Source organism: Coturnix japonica, chromosome 24, assembly GCF_001577835.2.
Source record: "Coturnix japonica isolate 7356 chromosome 24, Coturnix japonica 2.1, whole genome shotgun sequence".
NCBI lineage: Eukaryota > Metazoa > Chordata > Aves > Galliformes > Phasianidae > Coturnix > Coturnix japonica.
In genome coordinates this window covers 252,358-279,938 of record NC_029539.1, presented here as the reverse complement: position 1 = coordinate 279,938, position 27,581 = coordinate 252,358, and the positions used below count along the sequence as shown (strand labels likewise).

The following is a 27,581-nucleotide window of genomic DNA, read 5'->3' as shown; positions in this document are numbered from 1 at the left end:
GGAGCTGAGACCTTCAGGTCTGCGCAGCCCTGGGCAGACGTCACTTTTTCCTTGGGCTGCTCGGGGCTGTCAGCTCCTGGAGGTGGAGTGGGGAACCTGAATACCTCCCTCTGTTCCTCGGCCTGCCGTTTCCTTCCTCCTCCTCCTCCTCCTCCCTGGCGCTGTGCTGACTCGGTGCTCGCTGGGCTCCATGCGGGGCGAGCGAAGGGATCCCGTCCTCCTTTAGCTCCGGGTGAGCCGGACTCACACTGAAGGTCAGATGCTGGGAGGGAGGAGGGTGGGAATGTGGTGGTGGCTCTGCATGGGGTGGCACCGGGCTGCAGGATGGGGTTATAGCAGCTACAGGCAGAGCTGGGTTTGCGGTCAGGTGTGGGAGCGGGGCAGTGCCAGCAGTGATCCAAAGGATGGAGGGTCTGATGGACGGTTTGAGTTGGAAGGGACCCTTAAAGGCCGTCTGCTCCCACAGCTCCTGCAGGTGCACAGATCCCAGTCCTGCACTGAGGGATGCTGCCGACAGCAGTGTGCAGTACGGGGCTGTGAGTGATGGGTGCGTGGCTGTCCCTGGGGCTGCTGCCGACCATTGATGAGGGATCGGTGACAAATGAGGCACACAACTAGAATTACTCTGTCCCCTCCATCTTCCTAATGATCTCCCAGAAGGTATCAGGTGTGTGTTTATTTATGGCTCTGTGTGTGCAGGGCACTTTCTGCAGGCAGGCGTCCATTGGAGTGGTTGGGACTCTTCATTCTCCTGACACAGGTCCTTTATCTTCCTTGTTCCCATTGACTGGAATACACCAGAGCAGCAGAGAGGTCAAGTGTTGGAGGAAAACAACTGGAAACTGGCTTTAGATAAAGAGGTTTCAGTGGAGGTGGGATAAGTGTGTGCTTTGGCTGCGCTGTGGCTTTGTGGCGTGTGTCAGTGCAGGTCTGGAGGGATTGCCATTGGGAGTGGAAGGGCTTCGCTCTGCCCATGGGAACTGTGGCCGCTTCAGTTCCACTCTATTAAAATTGCTGAGTAATTCCTGTCAGTACTGGCGTTCCACAAGGATTATAAATAGACCCATCCTGTCCGTGACACCTCTTCCTTCAGAGCCACGTGGAGCGTTTGATAGAGTGGTGGGGATGGATGAACTCAGGTGAGGGGCAGGGAGTGAAGCCTTTGGGTTGCGTAGCACTCATGGGCTCCATCTGTGTGTCTGAATGGAGTCTGCAGTGCTCTCAGTGATGTGGGGAGGGGGCTGTGATGGCTGCCAGGTGGTGCTGCTGAGGATGCCAGCCCAGGTAAAGCTGGTGCTTCATTCCTCCCTGCAGTTGGGCTGCGGTGGCCCCCATTGCTCTGAGCTCTGTTTGACGTCTCACTGCTCCGCCAGCCAGACTGGTGGGTCGGAGAGGAGTAGCTGTTGACACTGGCAGCCAGGAACATGTAAAGAGAAAGATAAACAGAGGGAAATCAGAGCCCGGATAAAGTAGATCTCCAAAGATAAAGTTTAGTTAAAGATAATGAGCTGGCCTTGTTTGAAAAGACAGCTGCGGAATAACCCAGTAGCTCCATGTGCCGGGGTTAAAGTTGACCTAGAATATACGTTTCATTGCGTTTCATAAATAAATAGTCAGGGGAAGATTTGGCAAAAAGCAACATTGCCCCCCACCCTCTTCAGAGCAGCGTTTGATGTTAACAAGTTCTCTGCGTGTTTACTCTGCGCTCACAGCGGAGCGGCCGCGCTGCGCCCTGCCAGGACCTGGGAGGCCCGGGGTGAAGCTGCCCCAAAACAGCAGCGCGGCTCCTCGGGATCCCGCTCCCCCTCCTAAAGCTGTCACTGTAAACTTGAGGCGGAATCACGGTTGGAAGTAAATAGTTCTATAAAATCTGAAGTGATATTTTTATGATGATTGGAGCCTTTTCCCAACGCGTGTTTTGCGCAGGCACTCCGCGGTGACACTGATGATGAAATGCTGGGAGTTTAAATAAACCATGGGATGGTTTTGCTGTGGGTGTCTGGATGTTGGTCCTTGGGAGCGCTGCGCTGCCCAGATGTGCTTCCATTGGCCGCCGTGTGGGTGAGGGGTTTGTGCACAGATGTGACAGATGAGACGTCTGACGTAGTGCTGGGTGTTATCAGCAGCGGGGCTGTATGGTGAGCTGTGAGCAGACTGATAAATGAAGTAACTGCGCTAAATGAGCTCAGATCTTATTCATCATCACAGGGTGGAGGGCAGCAGAAAACTCAGCGAGAGGTGGCTGTGGGCTTTGGGGCTGTTTGGGAGCAGGGAGCGTTCCATGGTGGCTCTGGGGGTGCGGAGAGCTGCGTTGGAGATCTGCACTGTGTGTGGAGCTTCTGCTCCTGGGGAGGAGAGATCTGTGGTCCTGGTGGCTGCTGGGGATGTGTCCTCTCCCAAAGGGCAGCGCTGTGCTGGTGTGCCCATGGGGGGGTCACCATCCTGGGCTGCAGCACTGAGCGGTGCAGTCAGTGTGTGCAGCGCAGGCATCCAGGAGGACTTCTCCAACCTGAGTGTCTCTGTGCACATCGGGATCTGCTGGTGATGCTGCCCTGGTGGGCTGCTGAGTGCGGGCAGCGTTCCCCATCAGCGGCTGCAGGGCTGTGAGCTGCTGCTGTGGGACATGGATCCTTGTGCCTTGTTAAGCAAGCGGAGCTGCTGATGGATGGCCAAACGATTATTGTTTGCAAACAATATTATCTGCGATAGATAAGCTGTTTATTTTGGACTTCAGTTCCTCTGGTTGGCAAGTAGTCCCATTCATCAAGGCAGCACGGCTCGGTGCGTGTGCCGCGTATCCCAGCTGTGGAAAAATCTTACATTAAGAATAGGACTTGGAAACACAGTGAAGCTCAACTTGTAACTCAGTTTTGCAGATGGTTTCTATATTGCAGAGAATATTGGCCGTTTCCTGGTTGCGCCATGTTTTTTCTTTTTTTCATCCTCAAACACTTTGTTGTAGGGGAGCTAAAAGAAGAACTCCTGAACCTTCCCATAGACATCTGTGTGTTTGCTTTGCAGCCGTCGTGGTGCCTGCTGTCCGGGCGCTATGCAGTCGGCCCCTGCCTGCCTGCATGCACTGCTCATCACTGCCGCGCTCATCTCCGCCTGCAGCTCAGGTAAGGACCTGTTGGGTGAGGCTGAGCCCAATGAGGCTGAGCCCCAGAGCTTTGTTCTTTGGGGTCTCTGTGGATGGGCCGGGCTGTGGGTTCGTATCTCAGTTCCCATGGGGCTGGGAGGGGATTGTAGTTCATGAAGGAAAAGGGGAACGTCTGAGCTGTGAACGTCGATGCGTGGCGGTGCTTGGAACGGCTCCGGCGTGTAGAAAAAAGCAGAGAGGGATGGTTTTAATTGACACATCTGCTCTGTGTAGTCAGCTTGTCTTAATGTAACCGCACAAAAAAGAAGCTTTTACTACTTTTAGCACTTCATAGGCAGTCGTTATAAAGCAAATGGGATAAATTTTGTTTTTCAAGCCGTCGTGGGAGATGAGTTCCATCTGCGGGGTCGGCGCTGCCCGCTGTGACCGCAGTGCGGGCGCTGCAGGACGGGGCAGTGCAGCCACCACTGCTGGCCCTGAGGTTCCAACCCGACTATTAGGAGAAGCAGTTTTCTAATTAAAAGCTAAAACGGTCCATCTGGAGCCCTGAGAAACGCTTAGATACCATTTTTATGGATCTCATCTAGTTGTGTTGTTGTGTTTTTTTTAAGTGAAGCCACGCTTTAATTTCCAGCGTTGCTTTATGTTTATGCAGATAGTTGCCTTTATGGTTTTGTTAGAAATGCTCAGTTTCTCATCTGCATCTCATCTCTGGAAGCATTTGGACGGGCTGACTTGAGGGCCAAAGCCTGAGCTGAGGGCCCCACCTATGAGAAAGCCGTATCCAACCTGGATTTCATTTCCCTGCTCTCAGCCCGTCCTGTTTGGGCTTTTTGAGGTTATTTACAAACTCAAACTCATTTTCCCTCGCTGCTCTTCCTATTTGCAGACATCCCCCCATTTCTAACCAAACAGACCTGTTGGTGCTAAGTGCCGTTTTCTCACTTTGTATGAAATCTTCAGCAAAGAATCCCACAGAAAACAAATGGAAATAATTCCCAATGTTTTTTTGGCCAGAACAGGAAAAAAAAATTCCTCCAACAAGCAGGAATTTTCTTCTGGCAGATCAATGGACTCTCCTCACCAAGTTTTCTGGAGCTCAGCCCTTTATTTACGAGCAGCTTTCCCTGTCTGCTCGCCTTGCTGCGGTGCAGATAACGCTGCCCAATCCATCACTCATCCCAATGAAGTCGTGCACTTGGTGTTCCCGAGTCCTTTGCTGCCCACGCAGCCTTGCTGTGCTCAGTGCATCGTTCTGCTCCCACCCTCAGCCCCCGCAGTCACATCTGAGCCCCTCTGCAGGGGCATCTGCATCCTGGATGTTGCTGGGGGTTTGCTCTGCATCCAGCGTGGCCATATTCTGTACTCACCCATTTTTCTGGGTCTTATAGTGGGTGCTCATATAAATGCGTTAACAGGTAATGCTCACTAACTGCACTGTGTGTTTCCTTTTAGACTTGACTCCCCGTTTTACTTCTGAGCCCATCTCTGCTGTCCAGAAGCCCGGTGGTCCCGTGGTGCTGCACTGCTCTGCTGAGCCCCCGTCAGCACACATCTCCTGGCTGCTGGATGGGGAGCCGCTGGGCAGCGGGCTGCAAGGGGTGGAAATCCAGCACGGGTCTCTGAGCATCGCCTCCCTGAGCCCAGCCACATCTGGCCGCTATCAGTGCGTGGCCAACAGCAGCGCGGGCGCAGTTCTGAGCAGGGCTGCGGTGGTGTCAATAGGCAGTAAGTCAGTTGGGTTTGTATTCCTTGCTGCGTGCGAGTTACAGAGACCTCAGTGAGTTGGTGTGGTTTGTTTTAATGCTGCTGTGGGGGAATTGGGCGTTGGGACCCACTGTGGATCTCAGTCCTTGGAGGTGTGTGTTTGATGGAGCTGGTTGTGATTCCCATGATGTGGTGCTGACTGGGTGTGTGTTGTTCCTGCAGCGTTCATCCCTCAGCATGGTTTGTCTGCTTTGGATCTCAGCACCGTCTGAATCAGGCCTTTGTCAGGCAGGGTTGGAGTGATTTTGTATAAGGGTTTCTCATCTATGGAGCATGTCCAAAATCCCCCTGGGAGGAAGATTTCTTCTGCGTGTGAGAGATGTTTTGGTAGAGTAGTGACCCATAGCGAGACCCTCTCAGGAGAGCTGTGGGGTGGCTGCCGTAGGAAAGTGGCGCAGCTGGGAGATGCTGTGAGCGTGAAGGGCCCGGAGGAGCAGAACTCACATTCCTGTCTTCCTTTTGAGGTTCTTGCAGCACAGCTGAAGGTGCTGCTGAGTCCTTCAGCTGGCTGCATTGCTCAGCAATGAGTGGAGGACGCCACCGGGTTCAGTGTTGCATCAGTTGTAACCACAGAAAAGCACTGTCCCACGGGAAAGCTCCGTGCATTAGGTTCAGTTGCACTCTGTGTGCACTCAGAGCCCATGATGAACACCAGGTCCTCTCTTCCCCCTCTCACCCTCAGCTGCTCATCACCTCCTGCAATTCCCTGCAGGTCTGGCTCACTTTGACCCATCACTGACGCCGGTTGTGGTGGCGGAGGAAGGAGGAACGGCGCTTATCAGCTGCACGGTGCCACACAGCAACCCCAGAGCTCAGATCCGATTCCGGGTGCGGGGGAAGTGGCTGCTGCGTTCTGCAGGTGAGGAGCAGCTCTCCATGGGGCTGGATGGGAAGGGACTCCCAGTGCTGCAGGTGTGTGCACGCTGCCTGTGCTTCATCAAACCCCTTTGTGACTTAATGTCCTGTTTGTAGCAGCGTGATTTCTTTGTGATTTCAGATGTAGGGTGGGTCGGTTTGTGTGACAGGTTATTAGAAAATACGTCTGCCTTTATTTGAGGTGAAGTTAAGCTGCCTTTCTTCTTCCCCCCTTGTGCAGATAAGTACCTAATTCTCCCGTCGGGAAACCTGCAAATCCTCAATGTGTCCATGGAGGACAGGGGGTCCTACAGGTGTGCTGCCTACAACCCTGTCACTCACGACCTCAGAATAGAACCCACCGGGAGGAAACTCGTTGTCACACGTGAGTGCTCTGTTCCACTGCACAGAGTGAATGCACCTGGAGGGAAGAAGTCACAGCTTCGGTGCTGTGCAATGGCAGCGTGCAGCCGAGAAGTGCCAGAGCTGATCCTGCTCTCCTCCCTTCCAGGCTCCTCCTCTGCACAGCCCCGCATCCTGCACCCCCAGCAGCCACAGGTTCTGTCTGTGCTGCAGAGCAGCCCACTGACCCTGGAGTGTGTGGCTGCAGGGCTGCCTATGGCTGCTGTGCGCTGGGAGAGGGACGGCCGCGATGCGCTGCATGGGGGCAGGTGGGCCCTGCAGCACTCCCACCTGGTGACCGATGGGCTGCAGCCGGAGGACTCCGGGAACTACTCCTGTGTGCTGGAGAGCGGGCTGGGGGAGCTGGTGTACGCCAACTACTCGCTCACTGTGCTGGGTAAGAAGTAAAGCCGCTCTCACAGCCGGCTGTATCTCGCTTCCAGTGGCAGATTGCGTGTTAAATAAGTTTATTTTTTTTTATTAAGTTTAATATTAATAAGTTTAACATTTCACATTTCCAGTGTTGTTTCTCAGGGTTTGGGCTCAGATACATGCGGTGCTTCACACAGAACTATTTCTCATTTCAGAACCTGCCTCAATTTCCCAAGGACTGCAAGACGAGACCGTGGCCGTCGGCACGACGGTGTCTTTGCAGTGCGCTGCCCACGGGACGCCCTCTCCATCACTGAGCTGGCTGCACAATGCTGCGCCCCTCCATCCATCCCCGCGGCATTTCCTGCTGGGGGGCAGCCTGCAGATCCATGGTGTCACCATGCAGGACGCCGGTGTGTACCAATGCATGGCAGATAACGGCGTTGGCTTTGCGCAGTCGGCCGGGAGGCTTCGTGTGCTGCCAGGTAGGAGCACTGTGGGAAAGTAAATACAGCATGTATAAGTATTGTGGGATCACTGAGGTTGGATGGGAGCTCCCGGGTGCCCAATGCAACCCCACCCTGCTGTGCATTCAGTGCTCCATGGCTGCCTGGAACACCTCCAGGATGGAGACTTGAAGCTTTATGCTGTTTTCCCCTCACTGATTTTTGTCTCTGCTGCTTCTGGCCACTGTCTGCAGCACACGGTGCAGATCAGTGCTGTCAGGTGCGTGGTGAGAGCTGCAGGTGTTTCTGAGCTGTTGTGGTTGCTCGATATTTGAAACGCAGATTGCCAGCTGCAATTAAACCAGTTTGTGGTTAAATTCGGCACAATTTATGCTGAAATGGAGTCAGGGGACTGGATGAACTGGTATTCTGAACAGTGTGGGCTGCTGAGTAATTAAGCCTTTTTCATACCCTTAAGTTAGCAGAACGATTTTCAGCTCTGGAGGTGATGCCGTGTCCTGCAGGTTTGCTGCAAGGCACCGTAGTGCCTTTGGCCCCTTCTTGGCTGGAGAGGCTTTGCTTTCTGCCCCTGGGGGCTGAGCTGGGTGGTTCCACATGTACTGCAATTATGCCTTTAATACACAGGGAAGGCAGAGTGGTTTGTGTGCTTCCATCAGCTTTAGAGTCACAGAATCATGGAGACTGAGATCCCCAACCCCTCACACTGTGCCCACTGCCCACATCCCTCAGTGCTGCATCCCCACGGATCTGGGACACCCCCAAGGATGGTGACCTGCCCTCCCTGGGCAACACCACTCATTGGAGAAGAGATTGTTCCCTATTTCCAACCTGAGTGTGACGTGACCTCATTTTCCAGCTCTTACAACATCTTGTGTTTAGCTGAGTGCCAGTGGGATTCAGGATTCTCATGCATGTGGCCCCGTATTTCCAGTTTCATTGCTACCGATTGGCCCATTTCTATGATTTGCAAAGATGCTGAAAGGTTCTCTTAGAGGAAGGGGAAAAAATGAAATGAGTGTGATCCCATCAAGTGGTTCATTTGTGAGTTTTTGTTGGACGTGGCTGAATGGGAGCAAAGCTAAATGTCATCCCAGGGTTCAGTCTGTATCAAACAAAAACCCAACTGCTTCGCCTCAGAGTTTTATGGCTGTGAGTGGAAGTTTAATGTTTTGTTTATTAGCTTTTATCGGTTTCTAATACGCTGTGCTTGCTGCTGATTGTGGTGCGGCGTGGTTACGGCATTTGGTTCTCATATAAAAGTCCTTAAGTACTTTCTGGGAGCTGTTGGGGTTTTTGAGCAGCCCCCATCGGTGTCAGAGCCGCGTTCAGCCCATCAGATGAGCAGCAGCAGTTTGTGCCAGGTGCTCATTGGGCACTGCTGGACAGTGTGAGCTGCGATTCCAGTGTGTTGCATTGGAGTGAGATGAATTCAGCAGTTTGTGTCTGTGCTTTGCCTCACTCCAGCAGATCTGAGAGCGTTTGGATGAGAAATGTATTTATTTTTTCCTTTCTGCTGGATCTGTTCCATGACCTGGTTCATTGCATGGGTTTCAAAGCTGACACGGCTGCTCAAGCCACCGCCATAGTGAGAAACCACCGAAATGTAAGATGATAGCCTTGGGGTCCCGTGTCTGCAGCACTGCAAGGCTCTTTTAGACTCTTGCGGTGGTTGCATGGCAGAATCTTCCCATAGCTGCAGAACAGCTTCTGTCCAATGGAAATGAAGGAGAGAAGTGCACTGCAGGAGGTGTGAGTGGTGCTGGGCAGGTTGGTGTAAAGCACAAGAAGGAGCAGATTTGCTGGAGGTGGCACAAAGCACCTGCAGGGGCTTCCTGGCCTTTGCATGGGCAGAGCTGTCAGACAGAGAAGCCTTCAGTTGTTTGGGAAGAGGAGAAGCGCCTGGGAATGTGTTCTGTTTGCACTGATGGCAAAGCACAAAGGTTGCTCTGCTGCTGTGCAAACAGGGGATGCCAGCAGGTCAGGAACTCTATGTAAAGAGGGGCAGGGCAGTCATCATGGGGATGAATGGGCATAAAGCTTCCCCAGACTCTGCTTCTGGCTGCCACTGGAGATGGGATTTGGGGCACTTCAGGCCTTGGCCTGACCCAGGTGGGTCACACTGTGGGGCTGAGGAGGAGGAGCAGACGCTCGGGGTGGCACAGCCAGCAGCAGGCTGCGTGTGGGTGTGCATGGGCAGCATTTAGCATTAGAGCTGGGCTCAGAGTTGCCTCATGGAAACTGTTACCGGGGTTGTTTTTCTGAAAGCAAAACGCCACTGGTTTGCCAGTCGGCGACGAGTCCCGTCCTGGAGCAATAAACACAGCGATGACTGCAGGTCTGCTGTCACCAGCCGTAACCGCAGCGCTCTCCAGGCCAGCAGGCACCAGCCCCGAGTGCCCACCCACAGACCCGAGTCCATCACACTGCGCCGTCCCTCTGGCTCCCGGAGCCGCGACAGCATTTGTTTCCAATATTCCATGTGGCAATGCATCACTTTCTCCCCGCCACACTGACAGCAGCACAGACCCTTTCCCTCCGGGGCTGCGGTGGCTCTCAGCCCTGCCCGCCTTCAGGGTCCTCTCCTTGGGCCCATCCCTTCTCTTGCCTCGGAGCTGCATTGCATTCCCAAACAAATAGGAAGAAACAAAGGCTTGCGGAGTGTCTTCATTTTGAAAAGAGCTTTCCTTCCCTTCCCAGCTTTTTAAAAAGTGGCCAAAAATAGCAGCCACACTTGCTGCTGGTATTTTAATGGAGGTTTGGAGGAATCCGAGTCAGCCGGCCCAGCGCTGCCTGGGCTGTGCGTTACCGAGGAATTTGTTTGTTTTGTAAACCAAGTTCCCTTCATTCCCTTCCCCTTCCAGACCCCGCACGTAACATAAACCTCCACGGCTCCGCGGGAGGGACGCAGCTTGGCACATCTGGGCTGCAGTGCTGCTCCCAGCCATCCTTCTCCGCAGCGCTGACGTTTTCTTGTCCTGCACAGTGTCAGACGTCCAACCTGCCGCCCCTTCCCCACCCAGCCCTGCTGAGCCCCACATCCACCAAACTGTGTTTTTTTGTCCTGTGGCCTCCCCCGCACTCCCGTGTGTTTTATTTCCCATCAGCACAGTCCATGGGCTGCAGGGGCCGGGGGTCTCGGAGCGCATTGGTGTAGAGCTGTGAGCTGAGGTCATTCTCAGTGTATGTTTTGGGATGAAGTAGTTGGGTTGTGCAGCTCTCGAAGCTGATTGAAATTACGGCAGAGACCTCAGAGATGGAGGTGGGAGAATGTCCTCGTGTGTGCACGCTGCTCTGGGGCATGGAAAGTTCCTTGTACAAATGCAGTTAATTTAAAATTACTCTGTTGTGTCACACGTGGAGCTGTATGTTTCTGCTGTTAACATACAGTGCTGCTGTGCCCTGTGCTTTGCTCTGCGTTCATTGGGCACCAACAGATCTGTGATTTCATAGAACCAGAGCGTGGTTTGAGTCAGAAGGGAGCAGTGAAGGCCCTTGGCTGCATCCGCAGCTCCAGCACTATGCCCTGCACATGGGACGAGCGTGCATCACCCAGAGGTGTAACCAGGCTCCTTTTGCATTCCCTGCAGAAGCTGACCCAAAAGCAGAAGAAATGGCTCTCACAGAGACTGCCCAGGGCGATGAAAGCCGCAGCGATTCCGGCGTGGAAGAGGTGATTCCCAGCTCACCTCCAACAGAGCTGCGTTTGGACACGGCTGCGACAGAGAAGCCGTGGGGCAGCATTTCCCCCCCCGAGGCGCCCATCATCCTCAGCCCCCCGCAGACACTCAGCCCAGACATGTACACCTTGGTGTGGCGGTCGGGACGGGATGGCGGGCTGCCCATCAACGCGTACTTTGTGAAGTACCGCAAGGTAACGGCCCCTCCTGCTGTGCTTGGGGGGTCACTGGCTGGGGTTTGCAGTGCTGGTGTTAATGAGGGCATGGGGTGCAGGCAGCACCGCCTCACATGGAGTTGAACTTTGCTGCGGCCATGAGGGTAGTTTGTTCCAGTGTGCTGCTCTGTCTAGATGTGTGTGGGGCTGATTCCCATCTTAGCTCTGTTGTGGTATCATTATGGCCATGGGGAATTGGGCTCCAGGGCACATTGCACTCAGCATCAGTGACGTTAAAGGTTGGATGGGGTTTGCTATGGCTGCATTGGGATCAGAAGGAAAGCTGAGCATTAGTCTGACACATCAAAGGGATTGCATCCCAAGGAGCAATGCATTGCCATCCATTTTAGACTGAAATCATCAGACGTGAAGGTGAGCTGAGATTCCTGAAGCAGGTACCTCTCATGGCCTTGAAAAGTGTGTCTGCAGCGAGCTGCTCTGATGGAACTGAGAGCCAAGCAATGCCGTTCTTCCAAGCAAACAGTTTCCTTTGTGGCAAAGCTATTGGGTTTATTCTTCATAAGCTTTTTAATCCTCTACATCCTGATCTTGTCTTAGCCTGGAGGGAGCGCTTTGGTGTCTGACCTGTTAGTTCCTGAAAACCCAGTGCCAAAGTCTGTTGATACAATTCCTCAACCAAAGGGAGGTGGTGGCTCACGTGAGCGCTGACGGCTCCGATTGACCCCTCGGTGCTCGCCCTCCCTAACAGCCCTCTCCGCATGAAATGTGCTCACTCGTGCGTTTCTCAGCAGGGAGTTGCTGTGTTTTCTTAGGGTGGTGCTCTCTTTGTGTCATAAATGATTTTATTTATTTCCCTCTTTGGGGGAAAAGAAAAGAAAATTAGTGGGGAATAACGGCACTGGAAGAGGGATCTCTTCAGAGGGGAGCACTGGAACAGAGACCTCTGGCATAACCCTTGATAATCCATGGTGTTTGGATCTGCCTCCCATGTTATATTAAAGTCTTATATTGTTTGGTAGTTTATTTTTGGTAGACTCTGTCTTTCCCTTTGGGATTTGGGGTAATGCTTTTCTGCAGAGGTCGAGCATTAAGGGACTGCCCTCAATGTGCTTCAGCAGAGCTGCTGAACTCACTGTTAAAGTGTCGGGTGGGTTTCTTTCCTCATTAGAAAAAGCAAACCTTTGGAATCCCTCGAGGCCTTTTTTCCAGCCTCCAGGAGGATTGTGATGTCCTCCAACAAACGTACCGTGGCGATGCAGAGGAAAACCTGAGGGATCCTGGCAGGTTATAGAGGTCCTCAGGGTGTTTGTGCAGAGCAGTCATGGATTTGAGTATTGCATTGGGGTCTGTTGGCCGGCACTGAGCTCTGTTTCTGTCCCTCACAGCTGGATGACGGTGTGGGCTCCGCTGGGGGTTGGCACACGGTGCGTGTCCCAGGCAGCGAGAATGAGCTGCGGCTCAGCGAGTTGGAGCCCTCCAGCCTCTACGAAGTGCTGATGGTGGCCAGGAGCGCGGCCGGTGAAGGCCAGCCTGCCATGCTGACATTCCGCACCAGCAAAGGTACAGAATCGCAGCCATTTGGGTTGGAAAGACCACTGAGATCCCCCACCCCACCACATCTGTGCAGCTCTGGCACAGCCCCAGGACAGCCCCCCCGCCCCTGCACAGCCACCTTTCCTGTGTCTTGGCTCTGGAGAGGACACATTGCTGTGCTGAGCTGTGCATGAAATGCTCTATGATGCAGCTGCTCCAGTAGCTAAATAGCTGTGGAGCAAACATTGCTGAGTGTTACCAGCTCTGCAGGCCTTCCCTTTAGCTGGGGATCTGCTGGCTGTGCTGAAGCATACAAACATACAGAAATCCAAAATAATATCCAAGAGATTTTGGTAAAAATGTGCTGTTTTCCTGCAACTCACAGCCCATATGGGCGGCTGTGTGGACACAGCCCAGCATCACCAGTTTCATTACTGAACTTGTGGGGTGATGTGCTGTGTATCTCGTGTTCCTTAGAAAGAACGTCATCCTCAAAGAACACACAGGCTCCTTCTCCACCGGTGGGCGTCCCAAAGCTCCCCATTGTCCATGAAGGGACCAACAACTTTGGCGTGGTGCTCCCTGATGTTCCTCGGCACAGTGGAGGTGGGTCTGTGGCTGTTTGTCTCTCCTGTCCTCGTGTTTGACACAAGGCGGTTCAGACCCAACTGAACTCGTGTGCTTTTTGCTGCTCTGGCTGCTTGTGTTGCCTCCTTTATTCCTGTTTATTCGTGGATCCTCCTGGAGGTGTGTTACCTGTGGAACGTCTCTGGGTGAGACCAAAGCAGCCCCTCACACTGCTGGGTTTTCTGCTCCTGTGCTGCCCTCCCAGTGGCGATGCTGGCTGTGCTATGGGGGGGTGCTGTTCCTGCATGGCCCAGGGCAGCACACAGCAGTGTGTTCTGTTCAGCTTCTGGGAATGTAACAGATGCACATCCTGATCCATAGGGCAGATAGGATTTCAAAGGGCGCTGTCACCTGCATGCTCGGCTCTCAGAATTGAGATAAAAGTCTTCTGTGCGTAGCCCACATTCCTGCTAAATATCAGAGTCCCTTTTTACATCAGAGGGGCCGGCTGAGGGGCCCTGTGTGCCCCGCTGTGTGGCTGCTCCAGGCTGTGTCCATGGGGGGGGGTTAGTGGTGCCGTGCAGCTCTCGGTGCTCACAGTGGCTGTAGCAGATTGACTAACACAGCTCTTCCTGTTCTCTCTGTCCCAATGCTGTCTGTAACTTCCAGTGAGCTCCGTAAGTACCTCGTTTGCTGCATGCCTCCTTTGCTCTCCTTTCTTCCAAGTGATGCTCTGGGCAATGTAGTGCTCGTTAGTGGGGGTGGGTTGAAGTTTCATTGGGGCCTGGGGCAGTTTCAAAAGGTGCTGGAGGTTTGTGCCATTCACTCGCTGTGTTCCCATTTCCATTGAGGTGGGCTGGGTAGTGCTGCACATCCATTTGGATGTCACCCCACTGAGGTGGGTAATTCTGTTCCTCCATCCTTCTATTCAAACACCTTTTCCAGAAGTAAGAGGTTCACTGATAGGGGAGGAGTTGGGATTCTCTGCGTTAATGCACAAAGTCTCATTTGACCATGAACTCCTTTAATCGGTTGCTCCAGGAGATGAAGTTCCAGCTGTGCTGGTTCTCTTGTAACCAGATTTCACCCTTCAGTTCCAGAAGCTCCCGACCGTCCCACCATCTCCACCGCATCCGAATCCTCCGTCTACGTCACCTGGATTCCCCGAGCCAACGGGGGCTCCCCCATCACAGCCTTCAAGGTGGAGTACAGGCGGGTGGGCCGCAGCAGCGACTGGCTGGTTGCAGCCGACAGCATTTCTCCTTCCAAGCTGTCCGTGGAGGTTCGCAGTTTGGAGCCAGGTACTGCGGGCTGCTCCTCCGCCTTCGGGTGAATGCTGCTGCAGGGGGAGCTTTGGGATGGGGATCCTCTGTGTGAATTCAAGTTGGTGTCTGGCTGTTCAAATGGAAAAGAGAAACACCCGCACCGTAATTTAATGCTGCTTCATGCAGAGAGGGGGACTTTGTACTGCTGCTATTTTGAACTGAATTGTCCTTCTGGTAAACAGTTAGAATGCAAAAAGAAAATGCATGAGGAGGAGCTGTGTGTACCGGGTTGCTTTGTCCTGTTGTCCAGCCCTAAAAGCTTGTAAAGGAGCAGAGGGTGCAGGCAGTGAGTTGCTGCTGATGGCTCCTCTCAGCGCCCACTGCTTCGTGGTTGGGGGATCCCTGGGCTGATGGAGTCCATCTCTGTGCGACATCTTTGCGTTTCCCTCATGGTTCCTATGAGCTGTTTATATTCCTGATGGCCACATCAGCCTGTGGCAGCGAGTTCTGAGGGTTTTTTTTTCTCCCAACTGGATGTTGTGCAAAAGCTGCTCCTTAATCTGTTTAGTCTCTCCTTGAATCCCGTTTCTGGTGCTTGTTTTGCTACCACTTTCTTGCCCTTTTTCCCTTTTAAGGAGAGATGTATAAGTTCCGTGTGATCGCTGTGAACAACTACGGGGAGAGCCCCCGCAGCGCCGCGTCCCGCCCCTACCAGGTCGCGGGCTTCACCCACCGCTTCTCCAGCCGCCCCATCGCCGGGCCCCACATTGCTTACACTGAAGCCATCAGTGACACTCAGATCATGTTGAAGTGGACGGTGAGTACGGGCAGCCCTGGCTCTGCTCACACTCCTCAGCCTGACGGCCCCATGTGGGAGCTCTGTGGGTCCAGCCATCATTATAAGATGGTTGGAAGAAGCCACTAAGTTCATCACATCCAACCATCAGCCCATATCTGTTCTCTCCCCCCTGGCTGGGCTGGCATCAATGCTGTGCTGCCTTTAGAAACCCGTCCTCTTGCCTTGCTTCTAGCAGAGGATTCATGTTAGAGAAGCATTTGCCTTTCCCCCGGTACCTTGTCTTCTGTAAACAAGTGCTTTAAAGTCCTTACTGAAACCCACAGAAATTCTTTGCTCTTGTTTTGAAATCTAACCCCCTGGTGTACTTTGGAGGATTTAACGTGTGGAGTTCCCGGTGTTAGTTTGCTCTGCTAGCTTAGTCTTAAGAGATGTTAAGGATAATAAACTTGAAATAACCCCTCATTCCTCGGGAGGCCGCATAACTTAAAGCTACACTCAAATATTCTGAGCTGGATTGGAGCGACCTGAATTCTGGCTGAGCTAAGGATGGTTTTAACTTCTCCTTTCCATTATATGCTCAAATTTTCAGCCTATTAAGAGTCAAACCACAACTGAATGTCATTGAAATGGTGTGGGAGGGGGAGGTGTCATCTGCAGCTCAGGTGATGGGGGACAGCAATGGTGGGGTGGTGGGCTGTGGTCAGCAGGATGGAGGGATGGGGATCTCAGAGCTCTTTTCTAACCTTAATGACCGAATCCACTGAATTTGCTCTTGTCTGCTGAATTCTCTTTCAGTATATTCCAGCCAGCAACAACAACACTCCTATCCATGGCTTTTACATCTACTACCGCCCCACAGACAGCGACAATGACAGCGACTACAAGAGGGATGTTGTGGAAGGTACGGCTCTGTTTGCACGCTGAGCACGGCGTGGTGGGGAGGATCACCGTGTAGCCATGTTGGCTGTGTTTATATGAAATCTAAACTGCTTTTCCCAAATGGAGCCCTTACCATATATTTCCCAGAGCAGCCATCTCAGCCCCATTACAGCTCGTTCTGCCCACACATGGGCTTGTTGCTTCCTTCTGAGCCCTCGTTCACACTGAAACTCGAGAACTAAACAGTGGTAGTGGGGCTGTGCTGTTGTACCTCTGTGCATAGGGCTGCCCTGCTGTGCTGGTTTGTGATGGCAGTGCTGTGAGCTGTGCTGTGGCTGCAGGTACAGCAGAGCTTCATGTCGCCTTTTAATCAGCTCTGTTTTCTCAGCGCACATTAGATCACCATTTTCCTGGAAGAAGTTATTAGATAATGTCTATATTAGTCCAGAAGTGGAAAAGCCTTTTAAAAATACTTCACTTCATGTCCTTATTGCTGGGGCTGAGTAAACGGAGTGATCTCATCCCGCCCCGATGACGGCAATTATTTTCTCCCCTCATTTATTTTGGTTACAAGGGGAACGAGCCTTTATTTTGAACGTTTCCCTCAGCTGGACAGCCCTGCACAGTGCCGTGCTGTGTGACACGAGCCTTTGCACCTCCATAAAGCTATATTCACCATTTCTGCTTTACAGAAGCCTGTGCAGCCTGCAGCTTCGTCTGCAAACGTGTCTTAGACCTTGTGCCAGAGCTGCTCTGCCCCCAGAACAGCTTTTAGTTGAAGCACAGCTGCCATGCGTGGGGAGCTGATGGTGTCTGTGCAGTTAATCACTCATCCTGCCCTGTTTCCCCTCTGTTACCCCACATCCCTCCCCGCTCTGACAGGCGCGGTGCCGCGGGCAGCACTGAGCGGTGCTGAGCAATGCCTGCGTTCCTCCGCTCCCTGTTCTGTCTTGTTGGAGGCACCCAGAGCTCTGTTCCCATCTCAGCAGCGCTGCAGGCCACAGCAGATCTTGCTTAACAGAAAGTCCCACCTGCAATGGCTGCTCGCTGCCTTTCAGCAGCTTGAAGCAAAGAAGCAAAGGGAGAGCGGCCCCATCCTGCACGTGTCTCTGTTTGAGGGTCCTGGAGACTGAAATTAAGATGTAAATGCAGTCTGATGTCAGTTGTTTAAATGTTTTCCCTTGCTAATGGTGCACGAAGAGGACAGTTAAAGTGCCTGTGCTGATTCCAGTCCCGCTAATGGTTTGGAGCGGAAACCTAAAACCTGGTGCAGTGATTAGCAATAGGAATGTGTGTGTTGGGGGGGCTGCGGGAGAAGGGCTGCAGCCCTGCAGGGCAGCACCGGACCTGCCTGCATTGCAAGGCGTAAATCAGGAGGTGCTGTGACAGCTCCTTAGAAACAGTGGAAACAGTTCAAGGTGGTATTTTCCAAGAGGGATTAGGAGCGCTCAAACAGTTAATTAAACTCCCTGAAGGGGAAAGAAAAAAAAAAAAAAGAAAAAAAAAAGAGTCGCTGTTTATTAAAATTTGTCACAGCCCCGAGAAAGTAAAAGCAGGCAGTGATTTATGTGATTTATGTGATTTATGTGATTTATGTGATGTATGTGATTTATGTGGAGGAGCTCCGTGCTGCAGGAGGTGTCCCAGTCCAACACTGGCCAGCAGCCAGAGCTGACAGCGTCCCATTAGCGCTGCTGGCGCGGAATGCGGCTCTGCAGGGCAGGCAGCGCACGGTGCTGCTTCCTGCTGCATTCTGTGCCGTGCTGCTTCCTGCTGCATTCTGTGCCGTGCTGCTTCCTGCTGCATTCTGTGCCGTGCTGCTTCCTGCTGCATTCTGTGCTGTGCTGTTTCCTGCTGCATTCTGTGCTGTGCTGCTTCCTGCTGCATTCTGTGCCGTGCTGTTTCCTGCTGCATTCTGTGCCGTGCTGCTTCCTGCTGCATTCTGTGCTGTGCTGCTTCCTGCTGCATTCTGTGCCGTGCTGTGCCTGCCGGGCTGCTGCAGTTTGAGGAGCACAGATGTGCCCTTCCTGTATGCGGTGCTGCAGGGAGATGTCCGGCTCCGCAGCTCACCTGCTCCATCTGCTGAGCCCTTCTCTGTGCCCTGGTGCAGCACTCGAGGTGGTGTGAGGGAGTTTTGTGCTGTGAGATGTAGTTTGCGAGATGCTGAAGGTGTCGGTGGTGCTGCTGTAAAGCTGCTGAAGTGCTGGGCTTGGGGTGCTGGGCTCAGGGACTTCTGTTTGTGTGGGAAAACAAACACAGAAAAACTTAAACAAACAGGAATCCTTACACCAGAGTGCTTAAGCCAAGCCTTATTCATCAGAATAACAGGATGGTGTTTGGGTCACAGTGAGCCGTGAGCTTCTAGAGAGGTCTGAGGGTCCATAACAAAACCTTGTCCAGCAGGAGAGCCACCAGTGTGTGTTCCATACAGCCCTGCAACAGCGCGGCCATGGAACCGCTATGGCTGTGAGGTCAAGTCCAACCCTTGTACCATCCCCACCTCACCCCAGGTGGGATCTCAGAGTCACTGGAGCCAGGAAGGAGCTCTCAGATCAGAGCCCCATCCTGTCCATCCCCACTGTGCTGGCTCGTGGAGCCCCGGGGTGCTGCAGCCATCAGTGCTGTACCCACACCCAGCTCTGAGTCATCGCGGTGAATGAAATGCAGTTGATGTGTTTTTCCACAGGCACAAAGCAGTGGCACCTGATAAATCACCTGCAGCCAGAGACCTCATACGACATAAAAATGCAGTGCTTCAATGAAGGTGGTGAAAGCGAGTACAGCAACGTGATGATCTGCGAGACGAAGGGTGAGCATTGTGAGCCGTGTGAGCTGTGTGAGCTGTGCTGCTGCTGCTGCCCCGGGGCTGTGGGGGGTTGCAGTGCAAAAGTCTGTAATGAAGGCTGTGATTTTCTGGAATGTTCCGAGGGATGTTTTGTCTCCCGTAGCAGGGATTGTTTGTAGTGGAGCTGCTGGGCTGTGCTCCCAAGGACGGCTCTCGCCCTGTGCCTGTTGAGCACAGCAGTGCCTGTGGGAGCAGCGCGGGGTGCAGCTCTGCGTTGGGATTGTGGGGTGATGCTGCTCACCCTGCTCAATCCCAAAGTGTTTGCTGTGAATCCTGTTCAGCTCTTTGCATCTCCGCGTGGTTTGAGTGTGGGGTCAGCAGGGTTCACATCAGATCCAAGTCAGATATGTGACCACATTGTGGGGGGGTGTATAGCAATGTGCATTGTGGTTTCTCCTGACCTCGGGAGTGGGAAGATGGGTGCTCTGCAGTCAGTTACTGCAGCATGCCTTGAGCCGTGTGTTACGGCTCCAGTGACCTCAGCGGGAGGGTTAGCGGGCTGGATGACAGCCTTCTTCCAAGGCAAATAGTTATTACCCAATAGCAGTTGGCTTTCTCCTTACAGCTTTTAGTACTGACTTGGAAGGCTTCTCATGGAGGCGTTAGGATTGTAACCCCAGCAGTCATTATTTTCATTTCATAATGAAAAAATGCCTTTAGAGAACTCCTTTGGTGAACGTTCCCTTCCTGTCCCCCATTGCACGCAGTGAAGCGCATGCCAGGAGCATCTGAATACCCAGCAAAGGAGCTGAGCACCCCACCCAGCCCCCCCGAGCGGGCAGGGGGCAGCGGGGGCCCCTCTTCTGGTCCAGTGCGCAGCAGTGACATGCTGTACCTGATCGTGGGCTGCGTCCTGGGCGTCATGGTCCTCATCCTCATCGTCTTCATCGCCATGTGTCTGTGGAAGAACCGCCAGCAGAACGCCATGCACAGTGAGTTGGTTTGGGGCTTCCTCTCATCATGGTGCTCAGCACAGTGCTGAGGGCTGATCCCCCATCCCTGCTCAGCTGGCAGTGCAGCAGAGCTGGGTTCCTGCTCTTACAGAGAGGTGTTAATGGGCAGAACCTGGCTGCAGCTCAGCGCCCATGGGCTGCTCAGAGCAGTCCTTTAATGGCCTTTCCTCATGCAGAAATGATCCCTGTTCTGTGGTTATTTTTAAATGTCCTTTGACAAGAAATCACGCAGACTTCTTGCAGGATAAGGTGGTGCCTTCAGCTGCAGCCCAGGCACACTGTGGGAACAGCTCTGGGGTAGCAGTGGGTCTGTTGGCCCCAATGGGCCACACTCGGGTGCTCTGCATGTGCCTGATGGCAGCAGAGCCCTAAAGCACGGCGCTGCCCATCTGCCCTGCAGGCAATGGCTGCTTTCCACTCCTATGGCTGTTCATGAGCACTGAGACACGCGGCCAATTTACAAAGGCTGCAGGAGGAGAAAATGAGTTTCCTCTGTTTCTGAGCCGCCCTCTGGCAGTACGTGGTCTCTGGAGCAGAACCTCACTCTGGCTCACTCCTGGCTCTCTTGCAGAGTACGACCCTCCTGGCTACCTGTACCAAGGGGCAGAGCTCAGCGGGCAGATGATCAAATACACCACCCTGCCCGGCACCAGCCGCGTCAATGGCAGCGTCCACAGCAGCTTCCTGAGCAGCAGCACTGGCAGTGCCTGCCCCCACCACCACAAAGCGGCCGCTGGGCTGGATGGGGCCGTGAATGGAGGAGTTGGGCTGCACAGCAGCTCCCTGCCCGGCGCACATCTGGACTGTGAGCGTGCCCAGCACCTGGTCAATGTAAGTTTGGGGGCTGCAGCGGCGGGTTTAGAGCTGGGGGATGGGGGGGGAGGAACTCATCCATTGATAACAGCCAGCTCCGCTGAGCGGCTGCTCCCAGAGGAGGCAACCGGGCTGATATTTCTGATACAAACATCATGGTTTTCATTTGAGAATATCGGATGACAGCAAGAATTCCGCTCACTCTGGGAAATCTGCCCCTGCCCTCCCAGCAAACAGCTCTGAGAATACTTTTGTGCTGCGTCGGGACACTTGGCTTCTACACATGGTATTTCTCAATCTTCGAGTTAAACAGATTTAATTATAGCTGCTTATCCTGCAGCTTTATGGGTCGCCCCTTTTCCCCCACCTGTTTCAGATCTGTGACTCTAAGCGATGCCATGAATCGCAGCACAAACGTAGCAGGAGCTCCCACAAAATAGTCCGTACATCAGCAATGCAGTGACGCACTGAGCGCCTTCCTGCTCTTCTGGTCCTTCATTTGTGACTCCCGAGACAAATTGCCCCTTTTTTTTTCCCCTTTCTAATTGAAAATAAAATTAAAAACTAATTTAACTCCACGACGCAGCCTTTGTACGCTGTGGAAAAGTACTTCATTTGCTGAAATGCGTCCCGTTTCCAAGAGAGAATAATGATTTCATTATTGTCTATGGAAACAGATGGCTTGCATTCAGACTTACTAAACTTACACAAAACTGTGAACATTGCCCAGGAAAACTGAAAGAAAAAGTTCAGAAGTCTGAGAAGCAGCAGAAAGGGGGCTATTGTTTGTGTTGGTAATTGAACACAAGCGCTTCGCGTTATTGAACAACAAATTAGCACTTGCACAGTAGTTGCCACTTAGAGCACTGCAGTTTTGAGGGCAGAGATGTTGGGTCCTCACCTGGTTGGCTGTTGGTTGGCCATCACTTGGCCATTTGCTGGACTCCTAAAAGCCTGAGCCTGCCCGAGCCCTGGGGAAGGAGTGGTTTTGTAGCACTTGAAAGGCAGCCCATAGGAAGCCTGGCAGTGCTGGGGATGCTGCTGTTCTGTCACTGCTCATCTGCTCCTTGGAGGCAGCACCTTGTATGAGCCTCAGCTCTGCTCAGTGTGTCTGTGCTGAGACATGGGCAGCAAACCCAGAGCCCGGCTCGCAGCCTCATTGGAGCAGCTGAGTGTTGGTTTAGTGCTGTTTTTCCCCTTCTGTGTCGTGCGGAGCTGAGTAAGGCAACCCCTTCCCACCCAGAGCAGCCAGCAGAGGAACAGGATGTTCTCATTCTCATTAGGACTCTCTTTATTGTTCCATTGATTGGGCTGAATGAGGAAGAGAGAGACTGGCAGGATGGCAATCAACACTAATTAGGCATTTCCTCAGCGATCCCTATCTGGCTGAGCAGAGCAGAACCCACCCTCACCTTCAGATTGAGCTCTCAGGTTCTTGTTGGGCTCTGGTTGGGGTCTCCCACCCTGCCCGGTCCCACAGACCCCGCTGGGCTGTGCCGTCCCGCTCGGTGCTGCCCCTCACAATGAGGTATGTGTTAATCTGGGCATTCTGCTCGCTCGTAATGGGCCCCGCAGCCAAAACCAACAGCACCAAATCCCTCTCACCCGGAGTCATTGCTGGCGAAGGAGTTACCCCATCTGTACAAATACGGAGCCTTTCAAAGCTCGGTGCAGCGAAGTGCAGTGATCTAATCGGGGTAATTGCAGGAAGGTGGGATGGGTTTGTGCTGTGACATCAGCCCTGCAGATTTAGTGCTGTCTCCCCTCGCTAACGAACAGCGATTCGCTTTCATGTCTGTCATCGGCGTTAAAAATAAACATATTTACAGCGTGTTTATTAAATTAAACCTGAGCGCACTCAGCTGAAAACAGGCCGGGGAAATTACAGCATACTTGTCTAAGCTGCAGTTGCTTACTTTGCTCTCCGACACGCGCTGGCAGAGCCCGTCGCCTTGGCTCCATATAATGGCACAGTGTTACAGCGCTGGGATGTGGGCCCAGGGCTGGGGGCTCGGGGTGCAGGGCTGGGGGGTGCTGAGGTGCTGCTCCCTGCTGTGCTGACCGCTGTCTCCATGCAGGGTGCAGGGCTGTGTGCTGCGCTGCCGCAGGCAGAACCCCCCGAGTGCATCAGCTGCAGGAACTGCCACAACAACAACAGGTGAGAGCTGTGTGTGTTTGGGGGGATCCGCTGTGTGCCGTGGTGGAGAGCTGGGTGCTCATTGGGCTGGGATGAGGATGTGCTGCCTTCCAGGCTTCTCAGGGGGTCCCTGGTTGCTTAAGGGCTGACAGTCAGATGTTCCAGATGTGTAGGCGTGCAGTGACTTTGTTAAGACCTTAGTGCTGGTGAGCACGGCCACTTCCAGCACTGACCATGGAGGGGTTTCATTGCTATGATATGGAATCCTCTGCTCCTTGGTTATTGCTTATGGAGCTCTACCAGAGGTGGGTGCTGCCAGGTTGTGGATGCCCACTTTGCTGTGGTGCACAAAGCCAGGGAGGTGAGTGTGATTTGTGCTGATTGTGTTGTGTTCAAAGCACGTTTCTTTTGGTCGTGGCTCTCTGGTGCTTTTGCACTGATGTTCTCTGTGTCCTCAGTGGTTACCGAGGATTTGGAGCTCTGCTCCTGTAGGTGGAGATCTGCACCCTGAGCAAACAGCCCTTCATGTTGCAGGGCTGTGCACGATGGCTCATAGGATTGCAGCACTGAGAATTGGTGCAAGGCGTGTTTTCTGCAGCACATTTTCCATTGCTGCTCACTGCGGGTCCACCCATGGCCAGTTTCCGTCAGAATGTGGTTTTTAAGCTAAAAAAGCTGAGCCGCTGTGTCGAAGCTCCATTCAATCCGGTGGAGTAACACAAAGCGCTGCACTGACCTCTGTGTCTTTAAAAAGCAAGTCCCATAAACATGCAAAACCAAACATCTTACATGGGTTTCTCTAAGAATTTTTTTTCAATAATGAGTGAGTGTAGTCAAAACCTCTGCGGGAAGAAATGCAAACTAATAAATGGATTTGTTTGAAGCCCAGATGTGTTTCATGTGGATTCTTCAGTGGCTTTTGTGGTATTTTGGTACTTGGAATAATGATCTGGAGGCGGCTCCGGGCGGAAGGACAGAGCAGGAGCTGGGAGTGTCGTGAAGGCTCCGTCTGTGCCCTTTGTGGCCCCAATGGCACCGTGGGGTCAGTGGGCACAGCAGGATGGGCTGGGGGCTGGGGGGTCTTTGCAGCCTTCATTGCTCTGTGTTGGCTGGAGGTGGGCACTGTCACATCAGCTTATCCAGGGGTAAGCAGTCATAGAGGTAAACCTGCAGTGCTGCACACGGTGAGGACTCAAAGCCTATGTGGGCCATTGGGTAGTGCAGTAAGTGGCAATAAGCAGCGATGTGCAGTGAGACGGATGGGGCTCATCATTGGAGTGGGGCAGGAGAGTGTCCTATTTAGGTGTGGCAGCAAAGAAATGCTCTGAGTTGTGTCCATTTGGTATCTTGTAATCTGTGCGTGGTGCTGGAAGCCTGTTCAGCCTTGAGCACCCAGGAGCTGCACTGGCTGCACAGGGCTGAGCTCCAACCATGGCTCAGTGCTGGGGTCAGACAGACAGGGATGGGAAGAGCCCTGCAGGGCAGGTGTGAAGGACACGGTGACAGCATTGCACTGCATTGGGGTCCTTGCTTTCGCTCTACCTGCGTATCCATCTGGTAGTTTCCTGGTCTATGGCAGCTGTACAAGTGAACCTTTTATTTTTGTGGTAATTATGGTTTTGTATAAAACCGCAGTGAAGTATAAAACCGCAGTGAAGTGTGATTTTGGGCTGTCGTACATAGGATTTGCTTATATAAATGTTCACTGAGTCTACATTGTTAGTGGAGCTGCAAACACTGCAGGCATTTTCCCTGCTGCAATGGCATGTGAGTCTGTTCAGGTCTCAGGCTGGTGTTTGCTGAAGGTTAAATACCTTGGCCATGACAATTCATTTTGCAGCCTAACTCTGATTTCACAGCCTTGTGTGTGTCTCGCAGGGTCACGATCTGAGCTGCACCACGTGGGATTTTGCCTTTATAGAGCTGAATGTGTTGTTGTGGTTTGCATCCAGTCCGATAACACTTCAGCATTTGTTTTCTGAGGCACTTTGGTTTCCTGCTTGGGTTTCAAACCTGAGCTCGTTCTGTTGGTGGTGAAAGGCCGCCATGTGGGGCTGCCCTGCTGGAGACCTGCGAGTCAATGGTCGGGTCACAGCGGACAGGGGAAGCAACTGAGCAAATGTTTGCGGTGTTTCCAGCTGTCTGCTGGGAGAAGAAACGCTTGATCCTTCTCTTCGTGTTAGGATTGGTCCAAAAATACATTCAGAACTCACTTGGCCAGTTCTCTGCAGTAAATAACACATGGTGAAGTACTTAAAAATCGCAGTTTCTCATGCTAAGTCGAGTGGTAGAAAGGGGAAAACGTGCGGATGGTCAGGGCTCACAGTGAGTGCTGGTGTGCTGCCCAGGTTGGAAATGAGGGACAGTCTCTTCTCCAAAGAGCAGAGCTGCATCGTGCAGCTGCCCGGAGCGGGGGGTCACCATCCCTGGGGGGTCCTGGATCCATGGGGATGTGGCACTGAGGGACGTGGGCTGGTCTGTGTGATCTGAGAAGTCTTTTCCTTCCCTAATACTCTGTGATTGTGGCTTACGTTCCCAGGTGTTTCACCAAAACCAACGGCACTTTCAGCAGCAGCGCGCTGCCCGTCATGCCCATCGTCGCACCTTACCAGCAGGACAGCCTGGAGATGAAGCCCCTGAGCCACATCATGGTGGCCATGTGTTTGGCCTCCGGCGTCCCCGAGCACGGCGGGAGGATGGAGGAGGACAGCGTGGAGACAGCAGAGCAGCCCCCCAGCCCCCAGCCCTGCTGCAGGGGCAGCGCCGGGCCGCTCTGCCTGCAGTATTCTGATGGTGAGGGATGGCAATGGGATGGCACCTGGCAATGGGATGCTCTGCAGAAATGGCACTTAGCTGATGGTGGGGAGACTGGCTGTTAAGCTTGCAGAAGAGCTGGCCTTTGGAAATAGGGCTGTGGTGGTGAAGCTGAGCGTGCTCTTCTTGTCTGCTGCCTCTGAATGTGCTCACCCTGCAAGCACACTGCTGGTAGTGAGGCTGTGGCTGATTGCTGCTGTCTATACCCACAGCAAACCCAAGGCAGACCCAGGGGCTGAGCTGCTGCCCAATGGCATGTTCCCTAATGAGTGGGCATCTAAAGCCGTGCTGGAGGTGAGGGTGGCACAGGGTGGCTGGTGGGGTTGGGCCTCCTGAACTTCCTCTGTGGCTGTGAGTGCATTGAGCTGACAGCACGTTGCTCTTGCTTTGCAGGTGACAGCTGCGTGCTCTCAGAGACACCAAACCACGTTCTGAGCTGGAGCCCGCTGGTTCTGCAGCCTGTGCCCAAGGACTGCAGGGACAAACCAGGCTGGACTGCGACACTGTGTGGTTCTGGGCAGCCCCCACTGCAGGAGAGCTGAGGGGAGCACTGGAGGGACTGATGGAGGGGCCTTAATTATAACAGAGAGAGTCACTATTTATTTTTTGTAGTAGTGTCATATGAATGTACCTTGTTTTTAAATGGTTGCCTTTTTATATTATTTATGCCTTGAGATTCCTGGATTTTTTTTTCCCCCCATGCACCGTGAAACTGGCCTGGTTCTGTGTATATAAACAAACAAAGATTGGTAATAATATAAAGAACAACGATGGGAGATGTGCAGTGTGTGTTCATGGAGAGGCTTTGGTGCTGCATTGGGTGCTGTGGGTGCAGGAGCTGCAGTGCCCGGCAGGCAGAGCTGTGTTGTGCTGCACTCAGGCTGGGAGTGGACAGAAGGGGATAAGCATCGCTTGGCTGTGCTGCTCCTTGCAGCAGGTGGAGATGCTGCTGCCTTCACTGCAGCGTCGGGTTTTTGGTGGTGAGTTTTTTCCTTTTCCTTCCAAATTGAATCAGTCGAAGCGATGAAGCTGTGCTCATAAAGGCACTGTCCCAAACGCAGCGTGCAGTCCTGGTGCTGAGTGCCTTCATCACCATCACAGCTGCCCCACAGCCACACGTGCAGTGAGGGGGGTTGTGGGGCTGCAGGTGCAGCTCTGAGAGCCCGACCCCAAGCTCTGTCCCCACTGAATGTCAGCTCTGTGTGCAGCAGGAGGTACATACAACGTGCCTTATAAACAGAGCCCTTAATGAGAACGTGTTGGCTCAGAGCTGGGCTACCACGCGATTCTGGTTGGTGCTTTATACCCAGAGCCTGGCAGTGATGCTGTGCTGTGTAACCTGGTTTCTCCCCTCTGCATGCTTTAGTTTTCATGTTTGCAAGACTCAGCGCGTACCAGGGGGAGGCGAAGTGACCCGGCCAAGCACCACGTGAGGGCAGTTCCCTTCCCCGGATTTCTGCTCTTTCTTGATGCCAACACAGGACGGAGCAGGTCTGGTGTCCGATGGAGCGGGGCAGGCAGCGATGGATGGGGAGGCTGCGATCTGCCCCGTTAGCAGCACCTCCCTGCAGGCCGCTTTATTTATAGTGAGTGACACTGTTTTAAGTGTTTGTCTTCCATTTACCGTGTTTTACTTTAAAATGTGCCTGAGCTCTGCCTTGGCTGTAGGGTTTCAGTGTCCCACCTCCATGTGCCCAGCTCCGAATCTCCCGCTGGTCCTATGGGAGCGCTCCACCTTCAGGCTGGAAAAGAGCTCTGCTCTGCTTTGTCTGCCCAGACCCCATCCCTCCCCGTGGCTCTCCTCCCCTTCCCAGAACCAGCAGCGAGCTCTGCTGGGCTCCCTGTGCCTTGCAGCTCCCAGCCCCGAGTTCCACAACCCCGTGTGTATCAGCCCCTTTTCTCCCCATCTTTGGGCTTTTAGAGGAAAAAAACAAAGGGACAAACCTCTCTGCATTCCTCCATGTACCCCTGAGTGCATCACTGCTGTTCTGAGCTCCAGATGTGCTTGTTGGCATATGGGTAAATACACTCTATTTTCCGAAGAAGATGTAATATTTCTTTGGGAATTGCACATGTGTTGGAATGATGTAGTTGTTGTGTGTTGGTTTTTTGTTGCTGTTTTTGGTGGTTTGATGAATATTAAAGTGAATGCTGCTGCTC

The 27,581-nt window shown here is 53.1% G+C and overlaps 1 protein-coding gene across 1 annotated transcript; it reads left to right on the top strand.

Annotated features, from left to right (window-relative positions):
- CDON (cell adhesion associated, oncogene regulated) lies at positions 1-27,581 on the top strand. Its single transcript, XM_032449054.1, has 19 exons — positions 1-254; positions 3,022-3,119; positions 4,556-4,828; positions 5,580-5,726; positions 5,964-6,107; positions 6,234-6,521; positions 6,712-6,981; positions 10,551-10,834; positions 12,202-12,376; positions 12,827-12,955; positions 14,011-14,217; positions 14,817-14,998; positions 15,776-15,881; positions 18,546-18,668; positions 19,412-19,636; positions 20,229-20,488; positions 22,549-22,628; positions 25,147-25,400; positions 25,815-27,581. Exons 2-19 carry the CDS (start codon positions 3,050-3,052, stop codon positions 25,961-25,963), a joined length of 3,366 nt encoding a protein of 1,121 aa, XP_032304945.1. The 5' UTR covers positions 1-254; positions 3,022-3,049; the 3' UTR covers positions 25,964-27,581.

Coding starts and splice junctions, on each gene's coding strand:
- CDON (XM_032449054.1), top strand. CDS start 3,050: ATGCAGTCGGCCCCTGCCTGCCTGCATGCACTGCTCATCACTGCCGCG. Junction 22,629..25,146: donor AACTGCCACAACAACAACAG/GTGAGAGCTGTG, acceptor TTACGTTCCCAG/GTGTTTCACCAAAACCAACG. Junction 25,401..25,814: donor CTGCCTGCAGTATTCTGATG/GTGAGGGATGGC, acceptor CTTGCTTTGCAG/GTGACAGCTGCGTGCTCTCA.